At 36.8% G+C, this 16768-nt stretch overlaps 1 protein-coding gene across 4 annotated transcripts in view; it reads right to left on the minus strand.

Annotated features, from left to right (window-relative positions):
* Positions 1–16768, minus strand: part of PDE3B (phosphodiesterase 3B) — a 140294-nt gene that overhangs the window by 58408 nt on the left and 65118 nt on the right. For all 4 annotated transcript variants that reach the window (XM_051967703.1, XM_051967705.1, XM_051967702.1 and 1 more), the window contains exon 2: positions 3773–3823. In XM_051967703.1, the coding sequence (XP_051823663.1) occupies positions 3773–3823 (51 nt within the window). The remainder of the gene's footprint in view (positions 1–3772; positions 3824–16768) is intronic.

Genomic DNA, 16768 nt, shown 5'->3' on the forward strand with positions numbered 1-16768 from the left:
AATATACTGAAACTTCACAAATCTCAATTCTAACATTGCCTGCAGAACAAAATGTCCAGCATGTTTTGACAGAGAAATAGCAAAAGAACAAAAATGGGCTCAGAATAAATAAATGATTGTAATCAATAGGAAAATACAACTAAAGAATGGATTACTAACTACTAAATAAAACTAATAGTATAGTCAGGGAATAATCATGAAGGGAAAATATATGGAACCAAGAGAAGTACAGTAGAACTGGAAAAGAAATGAGATGCTCAAGTTAATTTGTTCTTTTGGCTAACTGAGATGAATTCAAGAACTGCTATAAGAAAAAGCTTTAAAATGCATCATTAGAATACTTTCCTCCCTTTCTTGGTCAAAATATATTCCACATATAATGGAATTCATCTCTGATGATTACCTCCATCATCATTTCCCATGCTGCTTATCACTAGAGGGCCCCCTATGAACCTATGAGAGGCTCAGATGCTCCTGAAGGAGTTAACAGCCCAGCCCAGCCCTTTTCATCTCATGGGACTGGAGTCCTGACATCACTCTCTCAAGAGAAGTCCAGATCACAATCCCTCCTTCTGGGCTCACACTATTCTGCAGAAGATGTGTAAGGGTAAAAAGTAGTGGAAAACCTATAGGAAGTAGGTAATTAATCAAAACTTCAAAGTAACACTGATTAATGTTAATAACTGACTCTAGAGACCAACAGTCCAGGGTGGAGCTAAATCATGAGTAATTGATAATATTGTCACTTCAGAATTCTCTAAGTTTATCTACTGATCTCATCTTTCTTCCTCTCCATCCTTAGTACCTTTCTCCCACTATCTGCTTACATCTCTCTCCTACTCTATGATGGCTGTTTCTACTAATGTTCTTTTTCTCCTCCTTCCCTTTGACCCCCCAATGCTCCCTCTTCCTTCTTTCTCCCCCTCTCCTGTTGGTCTCTCTCCTCTCCCTGTTCTATCCTTCACTCCAAAGGGCCATAATTTTATCTCTTCTTTCCATCAAATGAGACTGTTACAACTCCAGCAAATGTTACTTAGTGGCCAACCTTCTAACCAGCAGCCTCTCTGCAGTTAGGTAAGCCATGCTAGGATGACAGATCCACAGTCCATCTCCGGAACAGTACTAGAAACTGTTTCAGTTGTATGGGAACTGCCAGAGCACAGGCTCTAAGAACCCAGCTATACTAAAATGAGCAAGTAGAATCGGACTTTAACAGCCCAAATACATTTGTGAGGAGAAATTGCCATCTCCTTCTTTCCCATCAAAAATGCCGCAGCAACTAATGGGGAGCCATTGCCTAGAAGTGTCACCTCCCCTAAGTGTTAGGGTGGCGATTAGAAACAGTGTATCAACATTCTCTCCTCCAACATTGGAATGAGCTTTTCCTAGTCCCTATCCTGGCTCCTGAATTTCTCTCCCAGCCTCTGGTTACCTAATATTGGTCAACTAAGCACACATCTAATCGCAACTCCTCCCTTCAGAACAAACTCTTAGGAACCCTATTTTCTCTCTATTCCCAAATTAGTGGTTTCAAACTTTTCCCCCAATTCCCTCTGCCTCATCTTCTTTCCTACTTTACTGAAGCAATCAAGCAAGCTTCCTTCTCCCCTCAATCTCTCTTTTCTTGCTCTAGTTTTTGAAAAATAGGACTCTTCTTGCCAAAACTAACCTTTTTATTTCCCCATTTTCCTTCTCTGTTTGTTCCTTGATGCCTATATGTTCAGGTCTTCTCCAGTCTTAAGTTTTCCTTTAGCTTTGTCATTTTCTCCAGATGTCTTTTCCCTGTCCCAACTTCTAGAAAAGCCATATAAACTCATCTCCACTTTCTCACTTCTCACCCTCTTTTAACCTGACTTCCTACTAGAATGCCACACTAAAAGACTTTTCCAGAGGTTAATATTAATTTCACAGTTGTTAAATTTGATGGCCTTTTCTTAGCACTCATCATTTTTAACCTCTCAACAGTTTTTTAATATAACTAATAACCATCCTCCCAGATACTCTTTACTCCCTAGCCCTAAAATGACCTTCTCTATTCAGATGATCCTCCTTTAGGCTCCATATTGAGTTTTCAGCTGGCCAGGGCTGCAAATCATCTCCAGTTTCCTATTGGCTGGAAAGCCTTGTTATCCATCCTCAAAACACTTCTATCTATCCTTCTTCTCCATTCACACAGCTACCATCCCAGCTGGATCCTTCATCACTTCTCACCTGGTCAACTCCAACATCCTCCTAATGCATCCTTCCACTTCCAGTCTCGCCTCTCCTGTGTCCAATCTTGTCTCTGCTGCCAAAATAATCTTCCGATAGTAGGGGTATAATTGTATCACACACTGGCTCAGAAATAATGACTGGATTCCAATCAGCTTGAAGAGAAAAGGATCCAGCACTTTGGATCCTTTGCCATCTTGTTCCACATTGATCTCCCAGGATTCTTCCTCACACACTCAGATTCTAGTCCCCTGGTCTCCTTACTCCTCCTTACACAACATCGTATCTTCTGCCTCTCTAATGTTCCCAGGACAGATTCTCTTCTTAGCTAAGTTTCTTCAAATACTAGCTGCCTTTAACCTTCTCCTTGTTAGCCCTTTCTTCCTCCTCAAATTATAATTTATTTACAGAGATGTTTTCATGAATCCTCCAGGAAAACATGAGCTCCTTGAAGGCAGTTATTGTTATTTCTTTTTGTCTTTGGATAGGTGCCTCTGCACATAGTGGGCACATAATACATATTTGTGGGACTGTAACTCTATCCAACTAGTTCCTGCAATAACAATTTGTCTGCTCCTCTTCTAATCTAATCTTCTAATACATTGAAAAGTATCTTAAGAGTTTTGTTAGACTTCAGGCTAGCTGTCATTATCAAAATTGTCCTAAACCACTCCCTATACCTACAATACCCTCATCTTCGAGTCTGCTGTCCTCCAGACACAACTCAAACTGCCACCAATTTCGCGAAGTGCTCACCAAGGTAAAAACCTCGGCCTTCCTTCATTCCAACTTCCAAGCTTAAAATTGTTTCTCCTTTCTCTGAACTCTAACAAGGTTCTTGCACTTGCCGCATCCTAGATGTTATTATAATTTATATGTGTGTTTTAGTTTCCCTACTAGATTATAAAGTAGAGGGAAAAGGGAAGAAGTAAGGCTGGACATATCTAAATTATTTTCTTATCTCTCTCAGTGCTGATGGTATTTTGTGCATAATTAGTCACTGAACAATGTGACTCAAAATATACTTTAGTATTTGTTGTATTAATAATAAAGTTTTGTGATTTTTCTTGATTTTAAAAATTAAAGGGAATTAATTTTAAGTCCCCAAATTGATTTTTTCTCATAGTAAGGAACTCAATTTTTTTCAAAGGGGTCCTTGAATGGATTTAGATTGAAGCCTAAGCTAAAGCCCAAGTTAATCCATGAAAACCCTTTGTTTATTAAACCAAAGAAACACAGAATTTTAGAATTGGAAAAGACCTCAGTATCCATCTAATCTCACTCAAACCCAAAAAGGAATCCCCACTACAACATACCCGACAAGAGGTCATCCAGCCTCTTGCTTGAAGAATTATTTTTAAATGAACTTTTTGGGGGATCACTTGCCTCTTTTTCCTACAAGTGGAATTCAGAAAAAAAGATCCATTTAATTGCAGATTCTAGTTAGTTATATTCTAGATTATCAAGTTCTTACTATAGGAAGTTCTAATTCTAAATTTAAATGTTTCTTTTAAGTTCCTCACAAGCATCGCTCTTCATTAGTGCTAATGCACACACTCACCTGGTAATGGGGTTTCGACCACTGCTTCAAGTCCCAATCCCAAAGAATCATCTGAAAAAAATAAAAAAGAAATTTCATTCAGTTATAAATTAACAGGAACTAAAAGGTTATAAAGTCAAAGTTTGGCTTTTTTCAGTTCTAATTACTTAAAAAAAAAACTTCTGATATTTGAGAATAGAAGCAAAAAAGATTGAGGCATAATTTTTAAACAATACTTCATTAACCCAAATATTAGTACTTGAAGGAGTGAACAGAATTACAGAAAAAGCAAACTAATTAGCAAAATGCATAGAAGCATGCATTTCTAAGAAGGGGTAATAATATAAAAGCAAAAATAATACTATAGTTATAAATAAAAAATAATCACATCACTCACTACCAGCAAAAAGCAAATGCCAGTGAGTTAACACTTCTTGCCAGTGGGTGGTGCTGCTTCCCTATGATATTTAAAGAGTTGTTATAAAAAGCAACCCTCACTTAAACTGTGTCTATTTCCTGCTGTTAGATGAAGCATAAATGAGGAACTTTCTCAAAGTTACTTTCATCTTTACTCTTTGTTCAGTTAATTCTCAATTTTCTATACTATGAATGCTCTTCCATCCTCAGCTGTTCCCCTAAATATACTTACAAATCTGCTTCTCCATCTTACTCAGTCAATATATACTCAGGGAAATAGGAGAAGCCTTAGAAAAATTTTATTTTTGTGGTCTATTGTTTTGAAACATATCTTTTCCATAAAACAAGACTGAACTGCTAAAGTAGATACATTTATAGGCCTTAGAATTAGGAATTAGGTTTGGATCTCAATTCTGACTCAGTTACTAGTCGTGTGACCAGAGGCAAAGCATTTAGCCTATTGGGAGTCTCATTTATGGATGTCCCATGAACTGCATTATTCCCAGACTGACCATTTATGACATACTGACATAAAGAACAGCCGTGTCTTCCCGTCTCACAAGAACAGAACATTACTGCTGGAAAGGGCCTGAAATCATCTGGTCCAGTGGGGTCAAACTCACATAGAAAAAGGGACCAATATGTCATACATAAGGATCCGGGTCATCAGATATTGACAGAAAAAAACCACATAGTAGCATCATCTATATTCTACCATAATTTGTACTTTCTTTACTATTGCTCCATAACATTTTAATTTGTTTCTGGGCTGATTGCCCAGTGTGGTCTGGGGTGGTGTTTGCCCCCTCGAGCTGGATCAATCCTCTCCTTTTATAGATGAAAGGTGACATGATTTGCCAATAGCACAGAGCTCGATGGTTACAAAATATAGGCTTCAAAGCAGGTCTTCTGTCCTAAAGTTCATCGTCTTTTTAAAATGTGTTCCTAATATCATTGTGAATCAAGAATAACATATAAAGGGAGATTGTGGGGCGAATGAAACACTCTAATGCTATACATTATAGCATTGTTAAATAAAGCATAAATTGTCTGATTTTTGTAAAATAAATTAGTTCTAAGAAATTCCATTTTTCTATCATTGTTCCTTTTTACTTCAATTCAAAATGTCAGACAAGATCCATAAAAACAAGCCCTAGGTAGGTCTAATTTGGATAGGAATCTCAAATGGTAGGAACAATGATCTGAACAGAGAAAATTCTAAATGAAGGAGTATAAAATGGAACTGAATTGGCTAACTCATAGATGGAGAGAAGCAATTTAATATCAAAGGCACATTTTTTAAAAAAGGGTTGCAATTCAAGTCTTTTTTCTTTTTATCTTTAATGATACAAAAAATGAAAAAGGCGGGAGTGGGGAGGGAGGTAGTTGTTTATTATTATACCTTGAATGAAATATGGGCCATCAGGATCAACTTCAATTATAAAGAAATTGGGTAAAATTCTATTAATTCTTTCTCCCCTGAATTAGTCCTTAAATTTTCTATTGCCTGTAACAACTAAATTATCAACTCTATGGTCAGTTCATATAACCCCTAGAAGCAGACTCTGCTGTTTGAATATGTAAAGAATTCTGAAAGTTGGTATATCAGTCTCCATTTCAACAAAAACGTATGGAGAGGATTCTGGGAAGATGACAAGAGTAGGTCAATAAATTTCAGAATCTCCAGATTTCCCCCACAAATAGAACAAATTTGCACCTTAGGGTGAAAACAGACTGGTGAAAAAAAAGAGTTGGGCTGGGACACCAGAACCAGAGTTTAACCAGTGTGAAGTGTAAACACCCCCAGGCTAGCTGCACAGATCAGACAGTGGGGAGCCCTGGGCTAACTGGTTTAGGAGGAAACTTCAGCTGGAACCACAGGAACTTTCACCTGATAGCTGGGGAGCTGGGGGTCTGAGTCCAGGAATACTGAGAGAAGCTCTACTGATTAGGAGCACCAGGTCCAGCTGGGCTGCAGAGATGGACCTTAGGCTAAAAGGAACCAGGAAACTGGGAGGGCAGGAGCAGGGGGACAGGGACACTGCTGGCTACCAGTACTTGTAGTACAGGGATTGGTTTGGGGGTTCCAGGTCAGAGGGGAGAGCTGAAGTGAAGCTGGAGGCATCATGCACCCCACAATTAAAGGTACTTACACTGACAGTTCTCATTTTTAAAAAAATGAACCAGAAAAGAAGAAAGAACCTCACCATAAAAACTTACTATGGGTATAGGAAAGACCAGAGTTCATTCACTGAGGACAGTGAAATAAAAAAAAAAAAAACCTCTTCTACCCCAAAGAGTAACATTAAATGGCTACTGGCCCAGAAAGACCTATTTATAGAAGAAAAGACTTTAAAAGTCAAGTGAGACAGTTACAAAAACACTTTTCATACAAATAAAGATTAAATGTAAACAACTGTAAGACTATCAAGTGCATCCACCTAAATTTATATACTTATTCAGTGCCATACCAATCAAATTGCCAATAAATTACTTTATAGAGTTAGAAAAAAACAATAACAAAATTCATCTGGAAGAACAAAAGGTCAAGAATTTCAAGGAAATTAATGAAAAAAAAAGCAAAAGAATGTGGCCCAGTTGTACCAGATCTAAAACTATATTATGAAGCAAGTGATCATCAAAAACATTTGATAGTGGCTAGGAAAAAGAGTAATAGATCAATGGAATAGGTTAAGTTCACAAGACACAATAGTCAATGACTATAGTAATCTAATGTTTGATAAACTCAGATTCCAGTTTCTGGCATAAGAATTCACTATTTGACAAAAATTGCTGAAAAACTGGGCATTAACCAACATCTAACACCCTATATCAAGATAAGGTTGAAGTGTGTTCATGATTTAGACATAAAGAGTGATACTATAAGCAAATCAGGAGAATAAGGAATAGTTTACCTCTCAAATCTATAAAGAAGGAAATAATTTAAGGCCAAGGAAGAACTAGGGAACATTATGAAATGCAAAATGGATAATTCTGATTATATTAAATTAAAAAGGTTTTGTACAAATAAAATCAATGCAGCCAAGATAAAAAGATCAGCAGAAAGCTGGGAAAAATTTATTTACATCAAATGTTTCTGATAAAGGCCTAATTTCTAAAATATATAAAGAACTTATTCAAATTTTAAAGAATACAAGCCATTCCCCAATTGATAAATGCTCAAAGGATATGAACAGACAATTTTCAGATGATTAAAGTCATTTCTAATCATATGAAAAATACTCTAAATCACTGTTGATTTAAAAAATGCAAATTAAGAAAACTTTGAGGTACCATTTCACATCTCTTAGATTGGCTAAGATGATGGGAAAAGATAATAATGAATGTTGGAGGGGATGGGGGAAAACAAAACACAAACACTTTGTTAATGGAGTTGTGAATTGAGCCTACCATTTTGCAAAGCAATTTGCAACTCTGCACAAAGGGCTATCAAAATGTCCATACCTTTTGATCCAGCTGTGTTTCTACTGGACCTGTATCCCAAAAAGATCTTAAAGGAGGGAAAAGGACCCACATGTGCAAAAATGTTTATGGGAGCCCTTTTTGTAGTGGCGAGAAACTGGAAACTGAGTGGATGCCCATCAGTTGGAAAATGGCTGAATAAGTTATGGTATATGAATGTTATGGAATATTATTGTTCTATAAGAAACGACCAACAGGATCATTTCAGAAAGACCTGGAAAGACTTACATGAACTTATGCTAAGTGAAATGAGCAGAATCAGGAGATCATTGTACAAGGTAACAATGAGATTGTCTGATGAGCAACTGTGATGAACTTTGCTCTTTTCAACAAGGAGGTCAAGGCAATTCCAAGAGACTTGTGAAAGAGAGAGCCATCTGCATCCAGAGTTGGAACTATGGAGCCTGAATGGGAATCAAAGTATAGTATTTTCACTTTTGTTGTTGTTGTAGTTGTTTGTTTGCTTGGTTTTTTCTCATGTTTTTTTTTTCTTTCACTTTTTGATCTTATTTTTCTTGGGCAGCATTACAAATATGGAACTATGTTTAGAAGAATTTCACGGTTTGTTTATATTGGATTGCTTGCTGTTATGACAGAGGGTAGGGAAAAAAAGGGAGAAAAATTTGGAACACAACATTTTATAAAGGTGAATGATGAAAACTATCTTTGCATGTGTTTGGAAAAATAAAAAGCTATTAAAAATCAAGTGAAAAAGACAGAGGGAAGACTAAATTAAAAAATAACATTCAAGAAAAACAAGATTATTTACAAAGTTAACCAACTAGAAAAGGAGATACCATCTTAAAGAAGGAAACAATTCTTTGAAAATTAGAATTGGGCAAAGGGAAGCAAATGAAGTTAGAAGAGATCAAGAAATAACAAAACAAAATATAAAGAATGAAAAATAGAGAATGTAAAACATCTTGCAAGAAAAACAACAGATCTGGAGAATAGAGCAGGAAAGTATAAGAATAATTGGACTACCTGAAAGCTGTGGCCAAAAAAAAAAAAAAGAACCTTGATACAATAATGCAATAATCATCAATAAATAAATTATCCTATAATGATAGAACAGGACAGGAAAGCAGACATAGAAAAAAAAAAAGTCCATTCATCACCACCTCAAAGTGATCCTTTGTGAAAAATACAAAAGAAAAAATTATTGCTAAATTTCAAAACCCCCAGATCAAAAGAGAAAATTTTGTAAGAAAAAGAACAAAAAAATTCAAATATGCTGAAGCTACAATTATAATTGCACATTACTTAGCAGCCACAATAAAAGACCACAGGTCCTGGAATTACACTGGCAATCAAAAGTACTAGATCTGTGGCCAAAAATATCATATCCAGCAAAATTATCCATAATATTGAATTAAAAAATGGACATTCAACAAACTTGCAGATTTTCAGAACTTTGTATCAACCAACCTGAACTTAAAGAAAATTTAACATATAAGAACCAATATCAATGATTATTTTCAAAGAACTCAACATGGACAAATCATTGTTGTTTTGTGCATGGAAATGTGTACCATATATTTTAGGTTGACATCAGTAATTATGTAGTTCAAAAAAAAGATAGAGTAATGGGAAAAGGATAAAGGGGGGAAAGGGTGTTGTAGGATAAAGTGGGTACAGAAAAGTGTTTAGATTAATCAGAGTGAATTAATGGGAATGGGATAAAGAAGAAAGGAAAGAGTACTATTCATTCATGAAAGATGAGAGGGTTCCATAGATGGGGGAGGTTAAGTAATAGTAAGGCAAGTTAAAGAGCAGAATTAAAGTAAAAGGCTTAACAGAGATATGAAATAAAGAGATTAAGAAACATGACAACAAGGATCAGGAGTAAGATTGATTGGGGAAAAAAAGTAGGACTAGCAATCATTGATCTTAAAGTCAAATTTAAAGATTCAATTAAGAGAGAGATCTAAATTACATGTCAGTCCTATTATTTTGTTAGATGCATATTTACATATGTATATATGTATGTTTCAGTATATGGGGATATGTCTTTGTATGGGTATATATAGATATATATTGTCTATATATGTATATATATATAGATAGATATTGTCTATATATGGGTCTGTGAGTGGGTGTGAATATATATATGCACCTATATATGTATGTATGTATAAATAATCTGTGCTTAAGTGTAGTCTATTTGAGGGAAATGGGGGGATTTGAAAGGGAAAAAAAAGAAAGTCAAAAGTGTGCAGCAGAGAACAAAAGTAGAACCTTCAAGGAAGCAAAGACAGAGAGTAATGAATATAACTTTTTCTATTATTATTTATGCTTTCTTGAGATGGAAATTTATTATTATATATTTTGAATCCTTCCTGGTATTCTGCTGGGCATATGACAATGTTTTGTTTATTTTTCTTTCCTCTCTTTTTTCTATTTTTTTTCTTATTTTGTATTTAGTTCAACAAAGTTTAAAAAAAAAAAAAAAACAGGAATATATGGAGTACCAGGCCTTATGTTAGGCGCTAGAGATAAATATCAAAGACAAAAATGAAACCATTCAAAGGACATACAAAGGAGAGCATAAGAAAGAGCTTCTGGTAGTGTGTAATAAGAGATGAAAAATAAGGAAAAATACCAAAAAATACATAAAATATATTCAGGGAAAAAAAACAACTTTAGAAGGAGATAAACAGGGCCCTTTGATCACAACTGTACTAAATTCAACATACACTTAAAAAACAAAATTACACATAACAGTTCATGATTCCATATAAAATCTTTTTGTTCTTTCCACATTGAAATGGGTTTTAATTAAATTCATGATTAAAAAAGAAAACTTAATTTTAAAATAGTTCCCTATAGTTGGTGGCATCCCTAAACTCTAGAAGAAGCTTAGAATTCTACTAAATGGGGGCGAGGAGGAGGGTATTCCAGGGATGGGGAAAATCATGGGTGAGGGAGACAGAATGTCATGCATGGGAAACAGGCAAGTTTGACTGGGACACAGATCATGTTAGGAAAGTGGAAGTGAGATTAGCTGGGAAAGAGATTGGAGATCAATAAGAAATGCTTTTAAATGACAGAAATCGACTGTATCTCATCTTGAAGATATGGGGAGCCACTGGAATTTAACGAGCAGATAAATGGCATGGTCAAACCCCGTGTTTCAGGCTATCAATGTGGCATCTGTGCAAAGGATGAAATAGAAAGCAGAAAGTGGGGGCAGAGAGAACAAATAAGGAAGCTCCTTTAATAGCCCAGCTGTGAGGTCATGAGAACTGAACGAGGGTGATGGCCATGTGAGAGGAAAAAATAAAAGAAGCAAACCATGTTATTGAGTGTAAAAGTCAATAAAACTTGTACACTGATTATATATGCACAAAGGAAGGATTGAAGATTAATCCAAGACTTCAAACCTGCAATGGGAAGGATGGGGGTGCGTTCAACACAAACAAGAAAGTTGGGAAGAGAGATGAATTTTTATGAATTTTGCTTTACATATCCATCAATCAGCAAGTAGCTATTAAGTAACTAGTAAGTGATATTTACCTGTAGAAAGAAGTGGCAATAGAAATTCCTTGAGAAAAGTGAATCATATTGTTAGAGATTTTGTTAAGTGAAATTTTATAGTATAAAGTAGTATAGTGTGAAACAGCTGAGAAGTAACTCAGGGATTAGCAATGGATCAGACAGACTTCTTGTTCGAGTTTTTTTTTGGGGGGGACAGTACATGTAGCTCTTGTGATAGTATTGCTACAAACCCCATATATGCATAATACTGTACTTTATCTTTTAATTCACATATAATTGGACCTTAGTCCCAACTCTGCCAGTAATTCACTATGATCTCAGAAAACATTTAACCTCTCTATGAGCCTTTGTTTCATCCATAAAATGAAAGGGTTAACAAAGATGCTCTCCAAGGCCTTTCAACTCCGATTTCTACATTCCAAATGTCAATATACATCCAGTTACCAATATTACAACTAGCGGATACATCCAGTGTCTGAATTCAGTCTTGTCTCTCTATCCTCCCATTCCAGGGGTTATTTAGGTATTCTGTTCTTGACTCTCAAGAAGCCTCCTCCCTCTTCTGAATTGGGACAGATATGAGGTTCAAGGAATCTTGAGAGCCACGGGACTCTCACCACCACATCCATACCAATGACTGCAGAGCATAGATGGCAAGCTCATCAAATTTTGAGATGACAGGAAGCTGGAAGAGACTGCTAATACTGAGGATCCAAAAGGCTGAAACGGGAGCCTGTAGCTCCTATAGCTAACACAATTAAATTATCAGGGGTAAATGCCCTTGTTATGCAAAATGAAATCAACTAAACACACACAGAATGAGAAAGATGTGAATAGGAGATAGTTTATGTGTAAAACCTGTACAAGTTCTACCTGGCTCAATGACATGATGCTGTCAACCAACAAGACTAATATGATGTTGGGCTGCATTTACTGTATCCAAGCCCACGGAGGGGATACTCACAGATTATCCTAATCATAGATAATCCCAATGGACACTAACATGTTCAGTCCGAGGAGCCACATTTTGAGAGGGACAGTGCCCAGTTGGGGCCAGTTTATTCCCAGAGAAAGATGGCCAAGATGGTGAGGAGATCCAAAGCAGGGAGATTGTCAGAATGAAGGGGGAATAGTTAACCAGGAGAAGATAAACCCGAGTGGAGAGAGAAGATGGTAGTTGCTGTCACATATCCGGATGGATATTAAAGAAGGATATTAAAGTGGCCTTTCTATCACCAACAAGGAATAAGCTATCAGAATGCAGCTTAAGAGAGAAGAAGGTGGACTGGGGCCACTGGAGTCCTGGCCCACCGTTATGATCCTGGGCCCCATCTTCTCCAAGATGATCTTGCTGCTCCTCCTAAATCTTGGCACTTGTCCCTGAGGCAATCTCCATCAGCATCTATCATTCCTCATTTGTGGGTGAGCTCCGTGAGAGCTTGGGACATTTTCTGCCCTTCCTTGAATCTCAGCATGGAAGGTCTCCACACCGTAGGCGCTGTTGGTCTGATCTGACTCTGGCACCCGGGGAATAGGGCGAGGATTAGAGATCGCAGGCTTTTCTAAAGGCCGCCTCCTCTGGGTTTCAATTACTTTTTCAAGATGCAATATGAGAATGACCAGAGCTCTCAGGTCTACAACTAGAAACTGCTGCCACCAACTGGCCAAAGACAGTCAAGGCAGCTTCCCGAGAGCACACAGCTCCTGACTCACAAACCTGCCCTGAAGAAAAGACTGTTTAAAATATTTAACATCCTTTTTATTCACTCTGTTTTTTAAAGAAAAAAATTACAGAGAAGACTGGAAACCTAGCCCAGAAACTCAAAGGAGAAATGTGTTTGCAAAATGGAGAGAGAACAGAATTAAAGGTTTTCAGAGCTGGAAAAGACTAACTGTTATCTAGCCCAGCTCCTGTCACCTTACAAAAAGGGCAGAGGCTGCCAGAAGAATGGACTTGCCCAATGCCATGCAAGTCAGCAGCAAAGATTGGAACTCACAGACTCCTAATGCACCCTTACCATGACAACAGGCTATCCCCCAGAGCAGCCGCCCTGCCACTCAAGTTCAATAATGAGATGACAGTGATGATAAGAAATGTATTTGCTCAGGACAACTAGGTGGCCCAGTGGACAGAACACCAGCCTTGCAGTCAGGAGGACCTGAATTCAAATCCGGCCTCAGACACCTAATACTTACTAGCTGTGTTGACACTGTGCAAGTCACTTAAACCTGCCTGCCTCACAAAGTAAAACCAAAAAAAGTACTTGTTCAAGAAAATTCACCCAAAAGAACTAAAAGATGGTGCCAACAAATGACATAAAAACTGGAAGAGGATCATCAAGATGTAAGGAGAACTTTAAAAGCAAATATTGAATGTAAAGTATTAGAGATAAGTGTAAAATAGAACAGCCCAAAATTAATTTTAAAAGGTGATTACCAGTTAAATTGACATAAGCCAAAGAATACTAAAAATTAAACTCAGAAAAAATAACACAGCAGAAACAGCCTACAGTGCTATACATGGCATGTTTTCAAATTTTTTCAAGGAAGAACCATAGCCTACTTATGAAGTAAAGCAAAAAAAAGGTAGCTTTATTATACAGACTAAATAAAAATTAGAAAATTATAATGTAAACTATTTGCCACAGGATATATAGGCTCATGAGGAAACTTAATACCAACAGGATCCACAAGATGTTGCCATATAACATTGGATACTGAGCCACAAACTCTCTTGAGAAGACAATTTTCAGGAAACTAAGTATTACGGATTGGATTGTGATAATTTATCGGTTTTTCCTATAAGTGTGAAAAGTTTCATCAGTTATATGACTACTAAAAGAATTTAAGAATCTGGACTATTATTTTGAAGATACATAAAATTTGAAAATGCCTTAACTCTATTATAGATACTGATTTAACCTTCCTATTACCAAAATGCTGATACACTAGTATGCAAATTTACAGCTGGTTCCATTAATAGTAAAGTCTGAGCATTCATTCTCCCCTCAGTTCTGCCCCCAAAAGAATGAGAGATCTAAAGACTGTTTATTGGTACTCTAATCCAACCCTGGCCTTTTACAAGCACTATGCTTTATTTTAAATCACAGAAGGGAAAGTACAAGATCCTGTTATCGGAGCATTCAGATATCCATTACCCAAGTTTTCAAGTATTAGTGTAGCAGGGTGTTTGGTACAAGCCAGGATCATCTAAGAAGGATTCATCTTCTGGGAGAAGACCTTTTTTGTTTTCCTCCAATGTGGTTCGTAGAAGCCTCTTTTCCAATGGCTATTTTGCCAGAACAGGCTGAATTTTAAAAACCACCAAAATGAGAAACAAGTTCTCTTTCTCCTGGTGCTCTTTCCCCCCCTTTCTTTTCTGTTCAACATCCAGAAAGTCAAGGTTCACCCAGAGTAGGAGACCATGAATTGAACCAGTGAGGGGGAAGGAAGGAATACACCATTCCTCTTCTCCTCTCAAGACCCAAGAAACTGGTCTGGGGGTTCTAGGTGTAGGTAATGATTCTCATCAGACCTGGAATAGAGCCACAGTGACAATGGAGTCCAGATTCCCAGCTAGCCAATCTAGCCGGGAAGTCCTGAGAAGCTAGGAGTCTAGGACATAAGCCTAAGCAGACTTTGGACTTGGAACTTGGTACTATGCAATTTAGGAAACAAGCTAAACTATAAATCTAATCCTCTATTTCCCCAGAGTATAAAATGGGAGACGGGAAGAATTGTGCCCCATATGTTATGGGGTACATTTGTATATTTATATTTGTTCTTATATCTTTGAAGTAACTATTCCCTTGTAAAAGCTAATCTGAATGTTAATAAACGAAAGTGGAGTGTACAGGATCTCCTCCTACAAGTGGGCAGAGGGGGCACCTCGATATTCAGGTATCAGAGAACTTTAGTGGGGAGGGGGAAAAAGTAACAGACCTTACCCTCAAGTAATGGAAGCCATGGGAATCTCTGTTACACCAGATCCCACTTTGTTTTGGTATATAGCTATGATTTCATGGCTGTAACGAACTCCCACAGAGAAAGGCCCTTCCAACAATGCAGTTCTGCATTTACTCTCCAACTCTTAAGTTTCAAGAGTACTTCCAGGAGACCCAGAAGTTGAATGATTTGCACTTAGCTAGGCACACTATTTAGCAAATTTCTTCACTGTCATTCTACATCATTACTAAAATTCCTATCCTAGGATCATTTCTCGTGGATGTGAGATGGAAGAAATTATGCATCCACAGACACACCGAGAGTGCTGGGTGGCCCACTGGGAAGAGCAGCAGGCCTGGAATCAGGAAGACTGCTGCTCCTGACCTGAGAGCCAGCCTCAGACACAGATGAGTTATGTGACCCTGAGCAAATCATTTAACCTTGTTTGCCTCTGCTTTCTCACTGATAAATTGAACTGGAGAAAAAAATGGCCAACTAGGATCTCTGCCAGGAAAACTCCAAATGGAGTCACCAAGAGTCAGACCCAGCTGAAATGACTCTCAACAACCACCACCCAGACAGGTAGTAGCTGAACTGGAGTCTTCCTAATTCCTCAGTTATTCTCTATTAACTATACTGGGCAGCCTCCATTTTAGGCTGGGTAAGGAAGCAAGAGTGTCTCTCAAAGTATCATTACTAATATGAGAATGATTTTTAAACTTAAGGATGAAGAGAGGCTTGTGGAAAAAAATTAAGAAACTCTCCAATATTTTTGTAGCAATGACCCTCTTGGATCACAACAACAACAACAACAACAACAACAACAAAAATCAAAGGATTTCTTATGGGGACCTATCATACAATTTTATCCAAAAAGATTATATCCCTACCAAAAATCAACACTTGATTCAATCTTTGTTCATTCTGAGAGTTAAATATTAGTTTCAGGAATACTTAATATCTTGTTAAATATAAGATAAAATGAATTCATTTTCATAATTTTTGTTTCATTTTCTAAGATAAAGTCTCAATCAAATTTTTTTTCCCATTGTTTACTATAAAATGTCAGTTTCTGCTTTAGATGGATCCATATTGAATAGATTTTTTTTCTGGCAACAATTATCCTCAAATGAGGTCTTCCTGTTTCTGCAAAATAGCAAACTTTTTCTAATATGCCCTTTCTTCCACTGTCTCCCCACAATAAATGATTTTAGAATAGAAATTTTAGCAATAATGCTGAACAGCAATGAAGAAATTTGCTAACTAGAAGTGAGGGTTATTGCTAAAATTACTTGTAACAATTTCACAATACAGTTCTCTATATTCTAAAAGTTTATTTAATAAAATCTACAACAACTTGATTTAAAATTTTCAATGAATTTCTATTGCCACATCTTTCTAAAGGCAAATATAAATTATCTAGAATGATTATATTTTTTCCTAAGTAGCCTACAATATGTGATCTACAATATTACTCTAAGCAAAAAAAAAAAGTTAAAAAATAAATCTTTAATTGATTTGATAAAGATCTTGTCCAACACCTTTCACAATGCCATCACTTAAATGCAACTTATTCGTGCTATAAAGCTGTATTTTAAGTAAAAAGTTTCTGATTGAACATGATTCAGAAGCCAAATTTGCCTTGCACAGCTCTACAAACCAACAAAACCACAG

The sequence above is a fragment of the Antechinus flavipes genome, chromosome 6, assembly GCF_016432865.1.
Source record: "Antechinus flavipes isolate AdamAnt ecotype Samford, QLD, Australia chromosome 6, AdamAnt_v2, whole genome shotgun sequence".
NCBI lineage: Eukaryota > Metazoa > Chordata > Mammalia > Dasyuromorphia > Dasyuridae > Antechinus > Antechinus flavipes.